General features: G+C 45.1%; 1 protein-coding gene across 4 annotated transcripts in view; it reads left to right on the plus strand.

The window, feature by feature from the left end:
• ide (insulin-degrading enzyme) overlaps nucleotides 1-16031 on the plus strand; it is a 46679-nt gene that overhangs the window by 26495 nt on the left and 4153 nt on the right. For 3 of the 4 annotated variants that reach the window (XM_036982397.1, XM_036982406.1, XM_036982424.1), the window contains 8 exons: nucleotides 1-127; nucleotides 2323-2433; nucleotides 2636-2756; nucleotides 5780-5871; nucleotides 6456-6567; nucleotides 11746-11913; nucleotides 12087-12359; nucleotides 13999-14060. The exon at nucleotides 1-127 is cut by the window's left edge and continues 18 nt beyond it. In XM_036982397.1, coding sequence (XP_036838292.1) covers nucleotides 1-127; nucleotides 2323-2433; nucleotides 2636-2756; nucleotides 5780-5871; nucleotides 6456-6567; nucleotides 11746-11913; nucleotides 12087-12359; nucleotides 13999-14060 — 1066 coding nt within the window. Of the gene's footprint in view, nucleotides 128-2322; nucleotides 2434-2635; nucleotides 2757-5779; nucleotides 5872-6455; nucleotides 6568-11745; nucleotides 11914-12086; nucleotides 12360-13809; nucleotides 13924-13998; nucleotides 14061-16031 lie in introns of those variants that run through there. The other variant, XM_036982416.1, reaches the window with a different exon arrangement.

Genomic DNA, 16031 nt, shown 5'->3' on the forward strand with positions numbered 1-16031 from the left:
CCCAATACATTGTAACATGGCCTATTTGTACCTGGAGCTCCTCAAGGACTCCCTCAACGAGTATGCATATGCAGCCGAGCTTGCCGGCTTGAACTATGACCTCCAAAATACCATCTATGGGATGTATGTAAGTATTAAAATTCCCCATCGCCCTCACGCCACCGCGATCCCAAACCCATCTGTTCCTCCCTCATGCATTCTCAACCTGGGCCTTCGTATCAGCCCTGGCTGCATCCTCCTCTTCATCCTTTCTTCTTTGAAACCGCCTCGCCGTTTCCCATTCGTGGTGGCACTGTTTGGGTATGAACTTTAAAAACTAATTTGGTACAGTCCTCTGTCAGAGGCGGTTATTATTATTTTTTTATCTGATACAAAGGAATGGAAGATAGACAGTAAGTGGTTGTAGCCGTAGCATTAACCTACCATTTTAGTGGCAAAGTACTCCATCCCTCATTGGTGGACAGAAAAGCCGGTTGCGAGGCTGCATATACATACTCTTCTTAATCAATCTTCTCACCCTGCTCTGTCTTTTTGACCACGTTATCCCACCTCCCCTACCAACAATTATGTTTATTAAATTTTTTTGGGGTCACTACCTATACTCAGACCCCCTGCACTGCAACATGACTGATCTGTTTCTCAGGTGATTTAAGAGTATACATATGCAGCCAGCCTTGCCGGGCTGGTCTATGGCAGCCTCGGGGAAGAATGCCATCCTCGTAAGTACAGTGTCCGTCTGACAGTCCCACCAATAGCTAGGGGAAAAGAGGGAGGGCCCATCTTTTTGAAATGTTTATTTAACTAGGCGCAAGTCCAGTTATTAAGAACAAATTCTTATTTATCCATCTTAAGGTTCTGAGTGTGGAAGACTGTGTCTTCCGTCTATCTACGCCATTTGTTTCGGTGTGTTAGTCTGTCTGTAGGAAGATGGGGAGGTCCTAGAAGGTCCCCTTTCCTATGTTCTCTCCGTTTATGTAGGGACTTGTGGTTTCACTGCAAGGATGGCCAAATGTAGTCTTCAAGGAATGCCGTTTAAGTGATATGAAGTTGAACATCAACTATGAATTTATCCAATACTTATCTGACAACGGAGTAAGTTCAACTGATCAGGTCTGGGTTAAAGTATGAACTATAATATCAGCAGACTGCCTGTCTTGAAGGACACGTTTGGCCCCGTTGATTTCACTGAATCACTCCGAAAACACACCCCATCTAATACACCTAGATAGAGCGTCATACATTCTCTCAAATTTTGTTATTTTAATTTATCTTTGGCATCCATTTTGAAATTCTCTGTGCGGTCAATGTCAGCCAGATAGTAGAACAGTAAGTGTCTCCTTCACAAGTCCTAAAGGAATAAAGCTGAAAACACTGCTTATCCTCTGAAAAATGTATAGGTACTGTAAGTTCTTTGAATTCTCCAGTCCGGCCAATCACACATACCTAGCTAACTTTATGATGGGGTGTTTATCTTTGTATTAAGGTTTTCCGAGCTTCACCAGTAATAGAATTGCGTCGGCACAAACTAACTGGGGACTCATCAAGGGTAATGATGTTGGAAGAGATTTACAGTTAACTGGTATGTATGTGTGTGTCAGCAAGAACGAGAAAGGGGAGGTAGAGGGTGATTGCGAGAGCGAAACGCTGTAGCCTGAGGGTATTTCCGATTCATGAAGGGGCCCGAATGTTTGGATGATATTGCAAAGCAGAGCTTCATATAACCTTGACTGGGCTCTGCCTATGCATGGTGTTGTTGGTTTGGTAAATTTACACGCATACACACACCACTCACTGCATCACTTATTGTTAGTTGGTCACAGAACTCGATGAATAAGGGTAATGCAGTTGATGGTAATGAGCAATGCTTGCTTTGTAGAGTTGAGTAGTTGGCTACAGACCCATAATATGGTCATTGCAGTGGCAGCAATGCAGGGTTGGAACCCTGTGCTAACGGGGTTGGAACCCTGTGCTAACCCTGTGCTAATGCTAGCGCGGTCAGTGAAAGTCACAGCAGAGTGAGTGTGTGTGTGTGAGGGGCCATTTCACAGACTGTACTCAGGACTCAGCCAGCACTCCGTGTCCTCTGACAGATAGTGGTTGGCATTATGCTGAGTGGAGTCATTGTCCTAGAGGAAGGGCCAGGGCAGGAAGAGAGGTTTGGGAGGTTGGTCTAAAACACTACTACCTTTAGTTTCCCTAACCGATAGGGCTGTTTATTCATCTGCACACACATTTTACTGTTCTTTCCTACAGGCTCTATGCCACATCAAGTTATGCTCACCTTTTTTCTCTTTTCCTCTTCCTTCCATCTCCTTCCCACAGCTCTCAGTGAAGGGCTACAATGACAAGCAGCACATCCTGCTGAAGAAGATCATTGAGAAGATGGCCGCGTTTGAGATTGATGAGAAACGCTTTGACATCATCAAGGAAGCGGTAAGCTGAGCCCCGCCGCCCAGTTTAAAACTACTCGGGCTATGAAATCATAACGGATCGAAGCTGACGTTGGTTTTTGAATGTTTGATTCTGCTATTGTGTTTGACCCCATGGCGCACACAAACTACCCTTGTATTGTGTTTAACCCCTGATATGATTGGGCTGAACGTTGACCCCTATTGCCCTTTGGCCGCTCCTCCAGTATATGAGGTCACTGAACAACTTCAGGGCGGAGCAACCCCACCAGCATGCCATGTACTACCTGCGTCTGCTGATGACAGAGGTGGCCTGGACCAAAGACGAGCTCAAGGAGGCTCTAGACGGTGAGCCGTTCTCACTCTAACTCCACACACCCACCTACACACACACGGGCACGTGTACGTACGCACATACTCTTCTCTCCCTATCTCTCCCCTGCTCTCATTTGAATGCTCAGCCAGTTTGAGCTCCTCCATGAGCTGCAGTCATTTCTCTGCAGTAAAAATCTCACCGTAGGAAGAGGAGCAGATGTATTGTCTGTACGTTCAGTACATTATGCGTTCGCAATGTCCTGTGTAACACTTGAGGCCGAGTTCACCTTGGGGAAAAGACTGCATTTCTGTCTTTTCATTATTACCTCAAACTTGTCCCTATTTCACCTGCCTAGTGCTAGGGTTGTGACAATATCAGTATCGCTATATAATTTCCATGTAAAAAATAAATACACGAAGCAGACCAAACTCTTTGCTTCTTTAAAAAAAAAACCTGCCCTAGGTAAAATATTGTGTCTGATGGATGGCTTGGAAAATGTGACTCTGGGTGACAAAATAACTGGTCACTTTAATAATGGAACACTGGTCACTTTAATAATGTTTACATACTGTTTTACCCATTTCATATGTATATACTGTATTGTAGCCACGTCCATCCTACTCAACTATTGCTGTACATATACTATTCTATCCATGTATTCTTCAGATATACTATATATTCAATCCATATACTGTCCATGGTGTCTATACATCACATAATACCAGTCAAAAGTTTGGAAAGACCTACTCCTCAAGGGTTTTTCTTTATTTTTACTATTTTCTACATTGTAGAATAATAGTGAAGACATCGCAACTATGAAATAACACATATAGAATTATGTAGTAACCAAAAACCAAAAGATTGTTAAACAAATCAAAATATATTTTATATTCTTGAAAGTAGCCACCCTTGATGACAGCTTTGCACACTCCTGGCATTCTCTCAACCAGCTTCATGAGGAATTATTTTCCAACAGTCTTGAAGGAGTTCCCACATATGCTGAGCACTTGTTGGCTGTTTTTCCTAAACTGTGCGTCCAACTCATCCCAAACCATCCCAATTGGGTTGAGGTTGGGTGACTGTGGAGGCCAGGTCATCTGATGCAGCACTCATCACTCCTTCTTGGTCAAATAGCCCTTACACAGCCTGGAGGTGTGATGGGTGATTGTCCTGTTGAAAAACAAATGACAGTTCCAATAAGCGTAAACCAGATTATTTCTCTTTTGCCAAGATCATCAAGTTTTGAGGGAGCGTGCAATTGGCATTCTGACTGCAGGAATGCCCACCAGAGCTGTTGCCAGAGAATTGAATGTTCATTTTCTACCATAGAATTTGGCAGTACGTCCAACCGGCCTCATAACCGCAGACCACATGTAACCACACCAGACCAGGACCTTCCAGCCACCCGGACAGCTGATGAAACTGAGGATTATTTCTGTCTGTAATAAAGCCCTTTCGTGGGGGAAAACTGTCGTTCTGATTGGCTGGGCCTGGCTCCCCAGTGAGTGGGCCTATGCCCACCCACCCATGGCTGTACCCCTGCCCAGTCATGTGAAATCCATAGATTAGGGCCTAAAGCATTTATTATTATTTAACAATAACGCTGTAAATTATTGCATGTTGCGTTTATGGTGTGGGGTGGCAATTCTTTGGGGGGCCGCACAGCCCTCCATATGCTTGCCCAGAGGTAGCCTGACTGCCATTAGGTACCGAGATGAGATCCTCAGACCCCTTGTGAGACCATATGCTGGTGCGGTTGGCCCTGGGTTCCTCCTAATGCAAGACAATGCTAGACCCTCATGTGGCTGGAGTGTGTCAGCAGTTCCTGCAAGAGGAAGGCATTGATGCTATGGACTGGCCCGCCCGTTCCCCAGACCTGAATCCAATTGAGCACATCTCGGACATCATGCCTCGCTCCATTCACCAACGCCACGTTGCACCACAGACTGTCCAGGAGTTGGCGGATGCTTTAGTCCAGGTCTGGGAGAAGATCCCTCAGGAGACCATCCGCCACCTCATCAGGAGCATGCCCCAGGTGTTGTAGGGAGGTCATACAGGCACGTGGAGGCCACGCACACTACTGAGCCTCATTTTGACTTGTTTTAAGGACATTACATCAAAGTTGGATCAGCCTGTAGTGTGGTTTTCCACTTTAATTTTGAGTGTGACTCCAAATCCAGACCTCCATGGGTTGATAAATATGATTTCCATTGATAATTTGTGTGATTTTGTTGTCAGCACAGTCAACTATGTAAAGAGAAAAGTATTTAATAAGAATATTTCATTCAGATCTAGTATGTGTTATTTTAGTGTTCCCTTTATTTTTTTGAGCAGCAGTGTATTTTTGGTCACTGTATATGTATTTATATTCTGGACTTGGCTATTATTTCGTAATTTATTTATTTTTACTTTTTAAATTTGTATGTATTAGGTATTACTGCACTGTCGCTACACCCACAATATCTGCTAAACATGTGTATGCGACAACTAAAATCTGATGTTTGTTTCTAACATTAGGGCTGTTTTCCTAAAGAAGTTAAATCTGCGTAGTGTTTTGTTTCCCAACCGCGATACTAACAAGTATCGCGATACTGTTATCTTCCCAGCTCTACCTAGTGCCTATGTGTTTAGTTAGTGCCCTTGTTGCCCTTCTCTGGGTCTCCAGTCTTTCACAGATCCCTGTACCTGGTTTTTACAGACCAGCTACTGCTGTGTGTGCCCCCTTCCCTACTATTCTCCCATCCTTCCCCAGTCACTCATCCCTGGCTGCTCATCCACCACCTCTCACCACTATCTGAATGAATCTGGGTCAGACACTGTGAATTCAGATTGACCAACATACGCAAAGAGGAAGTGTGTTGTGTTTGTGTCTGCATGTCTCCACGTTTGGGTGAGTGTGTTTGTGTACGTACATTTCTGCCCGCGCTGGCGACAGGAATGATATGCGGTGGCAGCAACAGCCTGCATGACTGATGCTTTTGATTCTGTCCCGATTTGTATAGATTTAGAATGATAGCTCTGTGATTGATTCCTCCAGTCTGAATCTGTCTTCCAGATGTCACTCTCCCCCTCCTCAAGGCCTTCATACCTCAACTATTGTCACGGTTACACATCGAGACCCTTCTCCATGGCAACATCACCAAGGAGGTGAGTTTGAAGTTACCTTCCAGTGGACTGACTTCATTTGTAAATGACAGACAGACACACACACACAGCAAGACGTTTGATAAATGGAATGTGGATATGTTCTATAACTGCTTATACGGTTAGCCGCTCCTCTCCCATATAGGTTTTAAGTGGAATGCTTTTCTGTCCACTAGCAGTGTCACAGAAGGTGAACACACTGTCGAACCCTGATAAGATCCTCCGATCAAATGACACTTTATAAAAGATCCCAGCCATCGACGAACAGTCTCCCTTATGTCTGGTAATGACGCCCAGTAGAGGGATGTCACAGTCTAGTGGAGAGGGAATTGGATGCACCAGCGGGGGCAATGGTCCATTTCATCACCATAGAGACTCACCGTGCACTGCAGGACTCCTATTACCTTAGATGGAGCTTTTACTGCGTGGACAGAATGATTGTAGCAGTGTTCCGATTCAGTTGAACGAACCTATAGATACGTATCTGCTATGGAAAGGAGGTATCTTGACACATTTAAAAGGTGGATTACAACACTGATTTATGTCATTTGCACCTCTCACTTTGCTCTCTCGATCTCTTTCTCCAGTCTGCTCTAGACATGATGCAGATGGTCGAGGACACGCTTATGAATCAAGCCCACACCAAGCCCCTCCTACCAAGCCAGTTGATTCGCTACAGGGAGGTGCAGGTGCCAGATGGTAGGCCAAGTGCACTGCCTATCATTCCCTTCACCTCCATGTAACTTCGTCATGCCTGTCCCCATTGTGACCATGCTGAAGGTTTCTTACCCAACAGTCTGGCCTGTGCTTGTGTAACACCTCAGTGTTAATGCCCCTCCAATGTCCAAGGGAGAAATTCTCACCTACAAAGGGGAAACAGACATCACTAGGCAATACAATACACACACTTTTCCTTAACCACTTACACAAACTCACACAGCACCACAGCACAACAACACACACAGTGCCTGTCCACTCTTTTCTTAATGACATTAAGTAACTTGAGCACAGAGGAGAGGAAAATCAAGGCTGTCTGGGCCTCCTGGAAACATCCTGGATCCAGTCGGCCAGCCAGCCTCAAACTGAAATAACTGAACAAACACAAACTGAACTAACCTTTGAACGGAGCAGGATTTGGAGATGGAGGTGTCGGAGGGTAGGGCTGCCATCTTATCGGCTCTTAACCAACGATACTATTTTGTTTTTTTCATGTTGTTCGTAACTTGTTTTGTACATAATGTTGCTGCTACTGTCTCTTATGACTGAAAAGAGCTTCTGGACATCAGAACTGAGATTACTCACCTCAAACTGGACGAGGAGTTTGTCTTCAATGAGTCGGACGCGAGGGATATACTATCTACACCTGACCAGGTCCAGATCCCCGTGATTCGCTGGAAAAGGAAACGTAGGTTTCGCGGAAAGAGATCAGGATGCCTTGCGAGGATCAGGCGACGAGTGGCCAATCTGCCCTTGCCTTCCGTTCTGCTAGCTAACGTTCAATCACTGGAAAATAAATGGGACGAACTGAAAGCACTTATATCCTACCAACGGAACATTAAAAACAGTAATATCTAATGTTTCACGAGTCGTGGCAGAACGATGACATTAAGAACATACAGCTGGCGGGTTATACACACTATCGGCAGAACAGAACAGCAGCCTCTGGTAAGACACGGGCCTATGCATTTATGTAAACAACAGCTGGTGCACGATATCTAAGGAAGTCTCAAGGTTTAGCTCGCCTTAAATCGGTTTTTACCAAATTTCTATCAGCATGTTAAATGTGCAACCAAAGGGAAAACATTTTTAGACCACCTTTAATCCACACACAGAGATGCGTACAAAGTTCTCCCTTGCCCTCCATTTGGCAAATCTGATTCCTGCTTATAAGCAAAAATTAATGCAGGAAGCACCAGTGACTCGGTCTATAAGAAAGTGGTCAGTTAAAGCAGATGCTAAGCTACAGGACTGTTTTGCTAGGACAGACTGGAATATGTTTCGTGATTCTTCCGATGGCATTGAGGAGTACACCACATCAGTCACTGGCTTTATCAATAAGTGCATCGAGGACATCGTCCCCACAGTGACTATGTACATACCCCAACCAGAAGCCATGGATTACAGGCAACATACGCACTGAGCTAAAGGGTAGAGCTGCCACTTTCAAGGAGTGGAACTCTAACCCGGAAGCTTATAAGAAATCCCGCTATGCCCTCCGACGAAGCATCAAACAGGCAAAGCGTCAAGACAGAATTGTACTATACCGGCTCCGATGCTCGTCAGATGTGGCAGGGCTTGCAAACTATTACAGACTACAAAGGGAAGCACAGCTGAGAGCTGCCCAGTGACACAAGCCTACCAGACAAGCTAAATAAATTCTATGCTGGCTTCGGGGCAAGTAACACTGAAACATGCATGAGAGCATCAGCTGTTCCGGACGACTGTGTGATCACTCTCTCCACAGCCGATGTGAGGACGTGTAGGACGTGTACTCCGAGCATGCACTGACCAACTGGCAAGTGTCTTTACTGACATTTTCAACCTCTTCCTGTCTGAATCTGTAATACCAACATATTTCAAGCAGAACACCATAGTCCCTGTGCCCAAGAACACTAGGGTATCCTACCGACCCATAGCACTCACGTTTGTAGCCATGAAGTGCTTTGAAAGGCTGCTCATGGCTCACATCAAATCAAATGTATTTATATAGCCCTTCGTACATCAGCTGATATCTCAAAGTGCTGTACAGAAACCCAGCCTAAAACCCCAAACGGCAAGCAATGCAGGTGTAGAAGCACGGTGGCTAGGAAAAACTACCTAGAAAGGCCAAAACCTAGGAAGAAACTTAGCCTGGTTCCTCTCTATGTGGGGTGGCCAGTCCTCTTCTGGCTGTGCCGGGTGGAGATTGTAACAGAACATGGCCAAGATGTTCATAAATGACCAGCATGGTCATATAATAATAATCACAGGCAGAACAGTTGAAACTGGAGCAGCAGCACGGCTAGGTGGACTGGGGACAGCAAGGAGTCATGTCAGGTAGTCCTGAGGCATGGTCCTAGGGCTCAGGTCCTCCGAGAGAGAGAAAGAGAGAGAGAATTAGAGAGAGCATACTTAAATTCACACAGGACACCGGCTAGGACAGGAGAAGTACTCCAGATATAACAAACTGAACAAACATCAACACCATTATCCCAGAAACGCTAGACCTACTCCAATTTGCATACCACCCCAACAGATCCACAGACGATGCAATCTCTATTGCACTCTACACTGCCCTTTCCCACCTGGACAAAAGGAACACCTATGTGAGAACGCTATTCATTGACAACAGCTCAGCGTTTAACACCATTGTTCCCTCAAAGCTCATCACTAAACTAAGGACCCTGGGATTAAGCACCTCTCTCTACAACTGGATCTTGGACGTCTTGATGGGCCTCCCCCAGCTGGTAAGGGTAAGCGACAACACATCCGCCACGCTAATCCTCAATACGGGGGCCCCCCCAGGGGTGCGTGCTCAGTCCCCTCCTGTACTCCCTGTTCACTCAGGACTGCTCGGCCAGGCACGACTCCAACACCATCATTATGTTGGCCGATGACACAACAGTGGTAGGCCTGATCACCGACAATGATGAGACAGCCTATAGGGAGGAGGTCGGAGACCTGACCGTGTGGTTCAAGGACAACAACCTCTCCCTCAATGTGATCAAGACAAAGGAGATGAATGTGGACCACAGGAAAGGAGGACCAAGCACGCCCCCATTCTCATCGACGGGGCTGTAGTGGAGCACGTTGAGAGCTTCCGGGCACGACAAAACCTATTCCCCCTCAGGAGACTGAAAAGATTTGGCATGGGTCCTCAGATCCTCAAAAGGTTATACAGCTGCACCGTCGACAGCATCCTGACGGGTTGCGTCACTGCCTGGTATGGCAACTGCTCGGCCTCCGACCGCAAGACACTACAGAGGGTAGTGCATATGGCCCAGTACATCACCGGGGCCAAGCTTCCTGCCATCCAGGACCTCTATACCAGGCGGTGTCAGAGGAAGGCCCTAAAAGGACTCCAGCCACCCTAGTCATAGACGGTTCTCTCTGCTACTGCACGACAAGCGGTATCGGAGCGCCAAGTCTAGGTCCAAGAGGCTTCTAAACAGCTTCTACCCCCAAGCCATAAGACTCCTGAACAGCTAGTCAAATGGCTACCCAAACTTTTGTATTGCCCCCCCGTCCCTTTTGCATTTCACTGTAAGGTCTACTACACATGTTGTATTCGGTGCATGTGACAAATCAATTTGATTTGATTTATAGCTTCCCAACAAAAAAGCTTAACATACGCTTTTACAGACACATACTTAAACTGCTTACTTCCATTCATCTTCACTCGCACACTTTTTGCATTCTGAGGAGAACTGTTGACACATCATTCATCATTGAAAAGGATATGCATAAGTAACCTGCTGCATCTTTCCTCATTCAAAGTCTACTTGATCATTTAGGACTCAAATATAGGTGAGTCGATATCCAAATGAACTCAGCACATCCCGGGGGGTTTTTGCGCCCCCCCCCCCCAAAAAAAATGAACGTTCCAATGAAAAGCTTTTAACACGCCTATTCACAGCCACTCAGCAAAAAGTGTGATGTTGGCTTAGTCTCTCCTGTCTGGAGACTGGAGAGTGTCACCACTGTCCTCTAGCTGAACTCTATATATAACGTTCCTGTATTATGCTTTTTAAATCTATCCAAATACGTTCTTTAGTAATTGTATATTTACAGTTAAGCCGGGGGTGCATCAACTGGCTAGGTTGTTTAGGGCTTGTTACTTATTCCTAAATTCATTTTTTAAGTCTCAATGTTTGCTGAGTTGCGCCTGCCGCATTATACAGTATTTGGATGAGCTGTATTGCATGGTTAGTACATGTGTGTGTTGAAGATTGATGCTACAGTATGTGTATAAACCCTGGGTCATATACACTGTGGCCAGTTTATTAGGTACACCAATCTGTACCGGGTCTGACACTCCCTTGCCTCCATAACAGTCTGAATTCTTCGGGGCACGGCCACATTGCTCAATTGGCCTAACCTGTGCCAGGAAAACATTCCCTACACCATTACGCCACCAGCCTGTACAGTTGACACCAGGCAGGATGGGCCATGGACTCATGCTGTTTATGCCAAATCCTGACTGCCATCAGCATAACTCGAGGAACTGGGATTTGTTGGCCTAGGCGACACTCAATTAATTGTGTTGGTGATTGCATGCCTGCTGGACCCACTTCCTCTTGTTTTTAGCTGATAGGAGTGGAACCCGGTGTGGTCGTCTGCTGCAATAGCCCATCCGTGACAAGGACGGATTAGTTATGCATTCCGAGATGCCGTTCTGCACACCACTGTTGTACTGCGTCTTAATTTGCCTGTTTGTGGTCGCTGACTGAATGTTTTTTGTTTGACGCACCATTCTTGTTAAACCCTAGACTGTCATGCGTGAAAAGCCCAGGAAGGAGGCCGGTCGTTTCTGAAATACTGGACCCGGCGCGCCTGGCACCGTCAACCAAACCACGCTCAAAGTCTCTTAGATCACATGTTTTTCCCATTCTAACATTCAATCATACAGTAACTGGATGCCTGTCTGCATGCTTTATATAGCAAGCCATGGTCACGTGACTTACTCTCTGCAGGAGAACTATTTTTGTGAACGGGGTGGTGTACCTAATAAACTGTCCACTGAGTATTTGTTAGGCACAAAATTAACTGAAACAGGGATGTACTACCTGGACTTGTCCAATAAGAAACTCTTGTTTTTTTTCCCCCCTTGCAAAACATTTTGAAACCTTTTCCATTATGTGCCCTAATGACTATGACCCTGCTGTCTGTGCCTTCCAGGTGGCTGGTATGTGTACCAGCAGAGGAACGAGGTGCACAACAACTGTGGTATAGAGATCTACTACCAGACAGACATGCAGACAACCCACGACAACATGCTGCTGGAGCTCTTCTGCCAGATCATCTCTGAGCCTTGCTTTAACACACTGCGCACCAAGGAACAGTTGGGTAAGACCACGCACACACACTCAAGTGGAGACTGGTATCTCGTAAAGTACTCAAATACAGTTGAACTCAAAACCATGCAGTGAAAAGGGGACTGTAGACTGTGTGCAGTTAAACATAAACACTTTCCAGAATTTACAGTGAATTGTTTGACTTTCACTCTCCTCTCTCCTCAGGGTACATAGTGTTTAGCGGTCCGCGGCGCGCTAACGGGGTCCAGGGCCTGCGCTTCATCATCCAGTCGGAGAAGGCCCCCCACTACCTGGAGAGCCGGGTGGAGGCATTCCTAAAAGCCATGGAGATGTCTGTGGAGGAAATGAACGACGAGGCCTTCCAGAAACACATCCAGGCCTTGGCCATCCGCCGCCTGGACAAGCCCAAGAAGCTGGCCGCTGAGTGCGCCAAGTACTGGGGGGAGATCATCTCTCAGCAGTACAACTTCGACAGGGGTGAGCTTGTGCAGACACAATGAGCAACACGCACATACACACCCCTTAATTTACCTGGTCTGGAGGCCTAAGAGCTTTTTCCAAGTGATATCTGTGGGGAGTTTGCGTAGATAGTGTCGACTAAATGGGTATTCCTCCTGATCCTCATATTATAACTGCTAGGAGGCCTTTTTATATGGATAAATATGCATTTATTTATATTGACATTTTTATATTGACATTCTGGAGGATCCCAGAGGGGAAGGAAGGATGTTTTCGCCGCAGAAATTGGCAACGATTAGGCCCCAGAATAAACTCCTGGAGCACACCTCGCCCAAGCAGCATCTCCTGCATCTCCTGAGTGCTATTATGGATTGTAATGGGCTGATTTGCTGGTAATCTGCCGTAAACCTCGATCCAGAACTCTTAGTAGGGAGAAGTGATGAAAACAATGTTCTCATTGTTAGAGGGAAGGAGGATGGGAGAAGACAGGGCAGCAACTGTCACCACTAATGTCATGATAGAAAGTGGAGCCTTGCCAATAGTGGGACATTGTACAGTAGGGGTGGCTGGTGACCCTGTAGGGCCTTGGTCACCAACCGGTCGATCACTGTCAACTGGTCAATCTTCAAGGCATTTCTAGTCACATTTCTGTAGAAAAGCCAACGATAAATGCTTGCGCTCCTTTTATAAAAAATAACAAAATTGTGTTGCGCAGTTGGCGGTAGGTGCACTTGATTCAGAAGCCCTGCACACCAGTAGGTATTTTTGAAACTTTTTATTTGTCTGAAAAGACAAACTCCGCCTACCCGGTGAATCGGAAGATCTGTGGCTAAATCGAGTGCTTCTACTGCTCAAATCACTGTGCCTATAGCATCCAGCAAGGTTTGATACTAGCCTACATGTGGAAGGTGGAAGACGGTGTCCCCTCTCTCTGGTCAGTCTCACTGGAAGGAGAGAGCAGGGACCATGAGAGGCTGACCCTCTGCTGCTCTTTCCCTCCCTCGCTGAGACTAATGCTGTGTTTAAAACAACTGCTAACTTTAGACATCTGACTTCAGTGCGTTCAAGACAACTGGGAACTCTGCGGGGGAAAAAATTAGATCCGACTGGGGAATTTTTTTTTTTTTGAACGGTCATCCAACTCACGTCATTCCAAGTCTGAAACTCATATTTCGAGAGCTCCGACTTGAAGATCACTGACGTCATGATTTTACCTTGTTTGTTTCCGAGTTCCCAGTTGTCTTGAAAGCACCATGCAGGAAACATCAGTCCAGTAAAATGTTCAATTTATGCAAAAACAAAAACAAATGAGCGGTAGATCTGGCTTTTTGACTACGAAAGTGAAATTACTACGGACCTCATTATCACAATACTTAGGTGACGATACGATATGTATTTAAATTCAGCACTGTGATTTTAGTGCGATTTCGACGTTCCAAACATATTGCTCACTATATGTCTGCTGCAGAGTGACGAGAGCCATGAGAAAATAAAAGTCCTGAAAACAAATTAGCTGCCCACTTATGAAGATGGAGAACAAGCTATGAAGGAAAAATACTGGAATTTTGGTGCAGGTACTGCCAACTAGCGCAAAAAATATTGCGGGATATCTCAAATCATCAACCTTTAGTCCAAAGTGTTTCCTGTTGTTTTCTAGATAACATTGAAGTGGCCTATCTGAAGACGTTGACGAAAGAAAACATCATGCAGTTCTACCGGGTGAGTATAGTAGCTGCTCATCCATTCCGGTGTGTTGTTCAATCTGTCATCCCTGAAAGATGGCACCTTGTTTCATCTAGAACCCTCCACCACTCTTATCCACGTCCTAGTTCTATTCATAGCTGTGGAGGTTACACTGACACGGTATGCTGTGCTCACAACAGTGGAGGCTCCTTAGAGGAGGAAGGGGAGGACCATCCTCAGTGAATTTCATACAACAAAAAAAACATTTGAAAAGTTATCCTTTTTAGATCAAACTATACTAAATATATTCACTCCACCAAATAATTGATTAAGACACACTGTTTTGCAATGAAGGTCTAAAGTAGCCTCAACAGCATCATGCTATGGTGTAGCCAGAGGATAGCTAGCTTCCGTTGTCCTCTGGGTACATTGACTTCATTACAAAACCTAAGAGGCGCATGGTTCTCACCCCCTTCTATAGACTTACAAAGTAATTACGACAACTTCTGGAGGATGTCCTCCGACCTATCAGAGCTCTTGCAGCATGAACTGACGTTGTCCACCCAATCGAAGAATCAGATAATGAATCTAGTACTGAAATCATAAGCTACAACTAGCTAGCACTGCAGTGCGTTAGTTGACTCAGAGAGAGACAATAGTAGAACTGTTTTGAACTAATTTCTTCCAAAATGAACGAGAAGCAAGAGAGCTATATTTCTCTTTCACTTAACTAGCAAATGCAGTTAGCCTACTAAAACACCCTGCTCAAACAGAGGGATACTATGTTAGCTAGCTGGCTATGACTATCCAACACAACACTGGAACCCTTCCAAGTCCAGGTAAGCTTTTGATTTTACTTATTTATTGCCGGTGTAAGTTCTAAACTTCTTACTTGACTGTACATTGTATCGGGGCGGCAGGTAGCCTAGTGGTTAGAGCGTTCGGCCAGTAACTGAAAGATTGCTGGATCGAATCGCCGAGCTGACAAGGTAAAAATCTGTCGTTCTGACCCTGAGCAAGGCAGTTAACCAACTGTTCCCCGGGTGCCGAAGACGTGGGTGTCAATTAAGGCAGCCCTCCGCACGTCTCTGATTCAGAGGGGTTGGGTTAAATGCGGAAGACACATTTCAGTTGAAGGCATTTAGTTGTACAACTGACTAGGTATTCCCCTTTTCCCTAACGTTGCTGCATGATTGTAGCGGGTTTACTCATGCGTTAGTTCTATTAGCTATGTTGACTATGACATTACTTTAGCTAATATGGTGACAACAATGTAATTTCTTTATTTAACTAGGCAAGTCAGTTAACTTTTTATGGCTGCAGGGGAAGTATTGAGTAGCTTGGATGAAAAGGTGCCCATAGTAAACGGCCAGCTCCTCAGTCTCAGTTGCTAATATATGCATATTATTATTATTGGATAGAAAACACTCTAGTTTCCAAAACTGTCAAAATATTGTCTGTGAGTATAACAGAACTGATATTGCAGGAGAAACCCTGAGGAAAATCAAAACAGGAAGTGGCTTCTATTTTGAAAACTCCATGTTCCATAGCCTCCCTTTGCTGGATATGAACCAGATTCCTTTTCCTATCGCTTCCTCAAGGTGTCAACAGTCTTCAGACAGTTTCAGGCTTTTATTTTGAAAAATGAGCCAGAACGATAACATCGCGTCAAGTGGTCATGAGTTTTGCTTGCGCAACAGAGTTTGGATAGGTATTGCTTTTCTCTCTCCTACTGTGAAAGACATTTGCGGTTGATATATTATTGATTATATATTTTAAAAACAACCTGAGGATTGATTCTAAAAAACTTTTGACATGTTTCTGTGGACATTATGGAAACTATTTGGAATTTTCGCCTGCGTTGTCTTGACCGCTCTTTCCTGTGGAATTTCTTAACATAACGTGGCAAACAAACTGAGGTATTTTGGATACAAAAATAATATTTTTGGAACAAAAGGAACATTTGTTGTGTAACGGAGTCTCGTGAGTGAAAACATCCGAAGATCA

This window comes from Oncorhynchus mykiss, chromosome 1 (assembly GCF_013265735.2).
Source record: "Oncorhynchus mykiss isolate Arlee chromosome 1, USDA_OmykA_1.1, whole genome shotgun sequence".
NCBI lineage: Eukaryota > Metazoa > Chordata > Actinopteri > Salmoniformes > Salmonidae > Oncorhynchus > Oncorhynchus mykiss.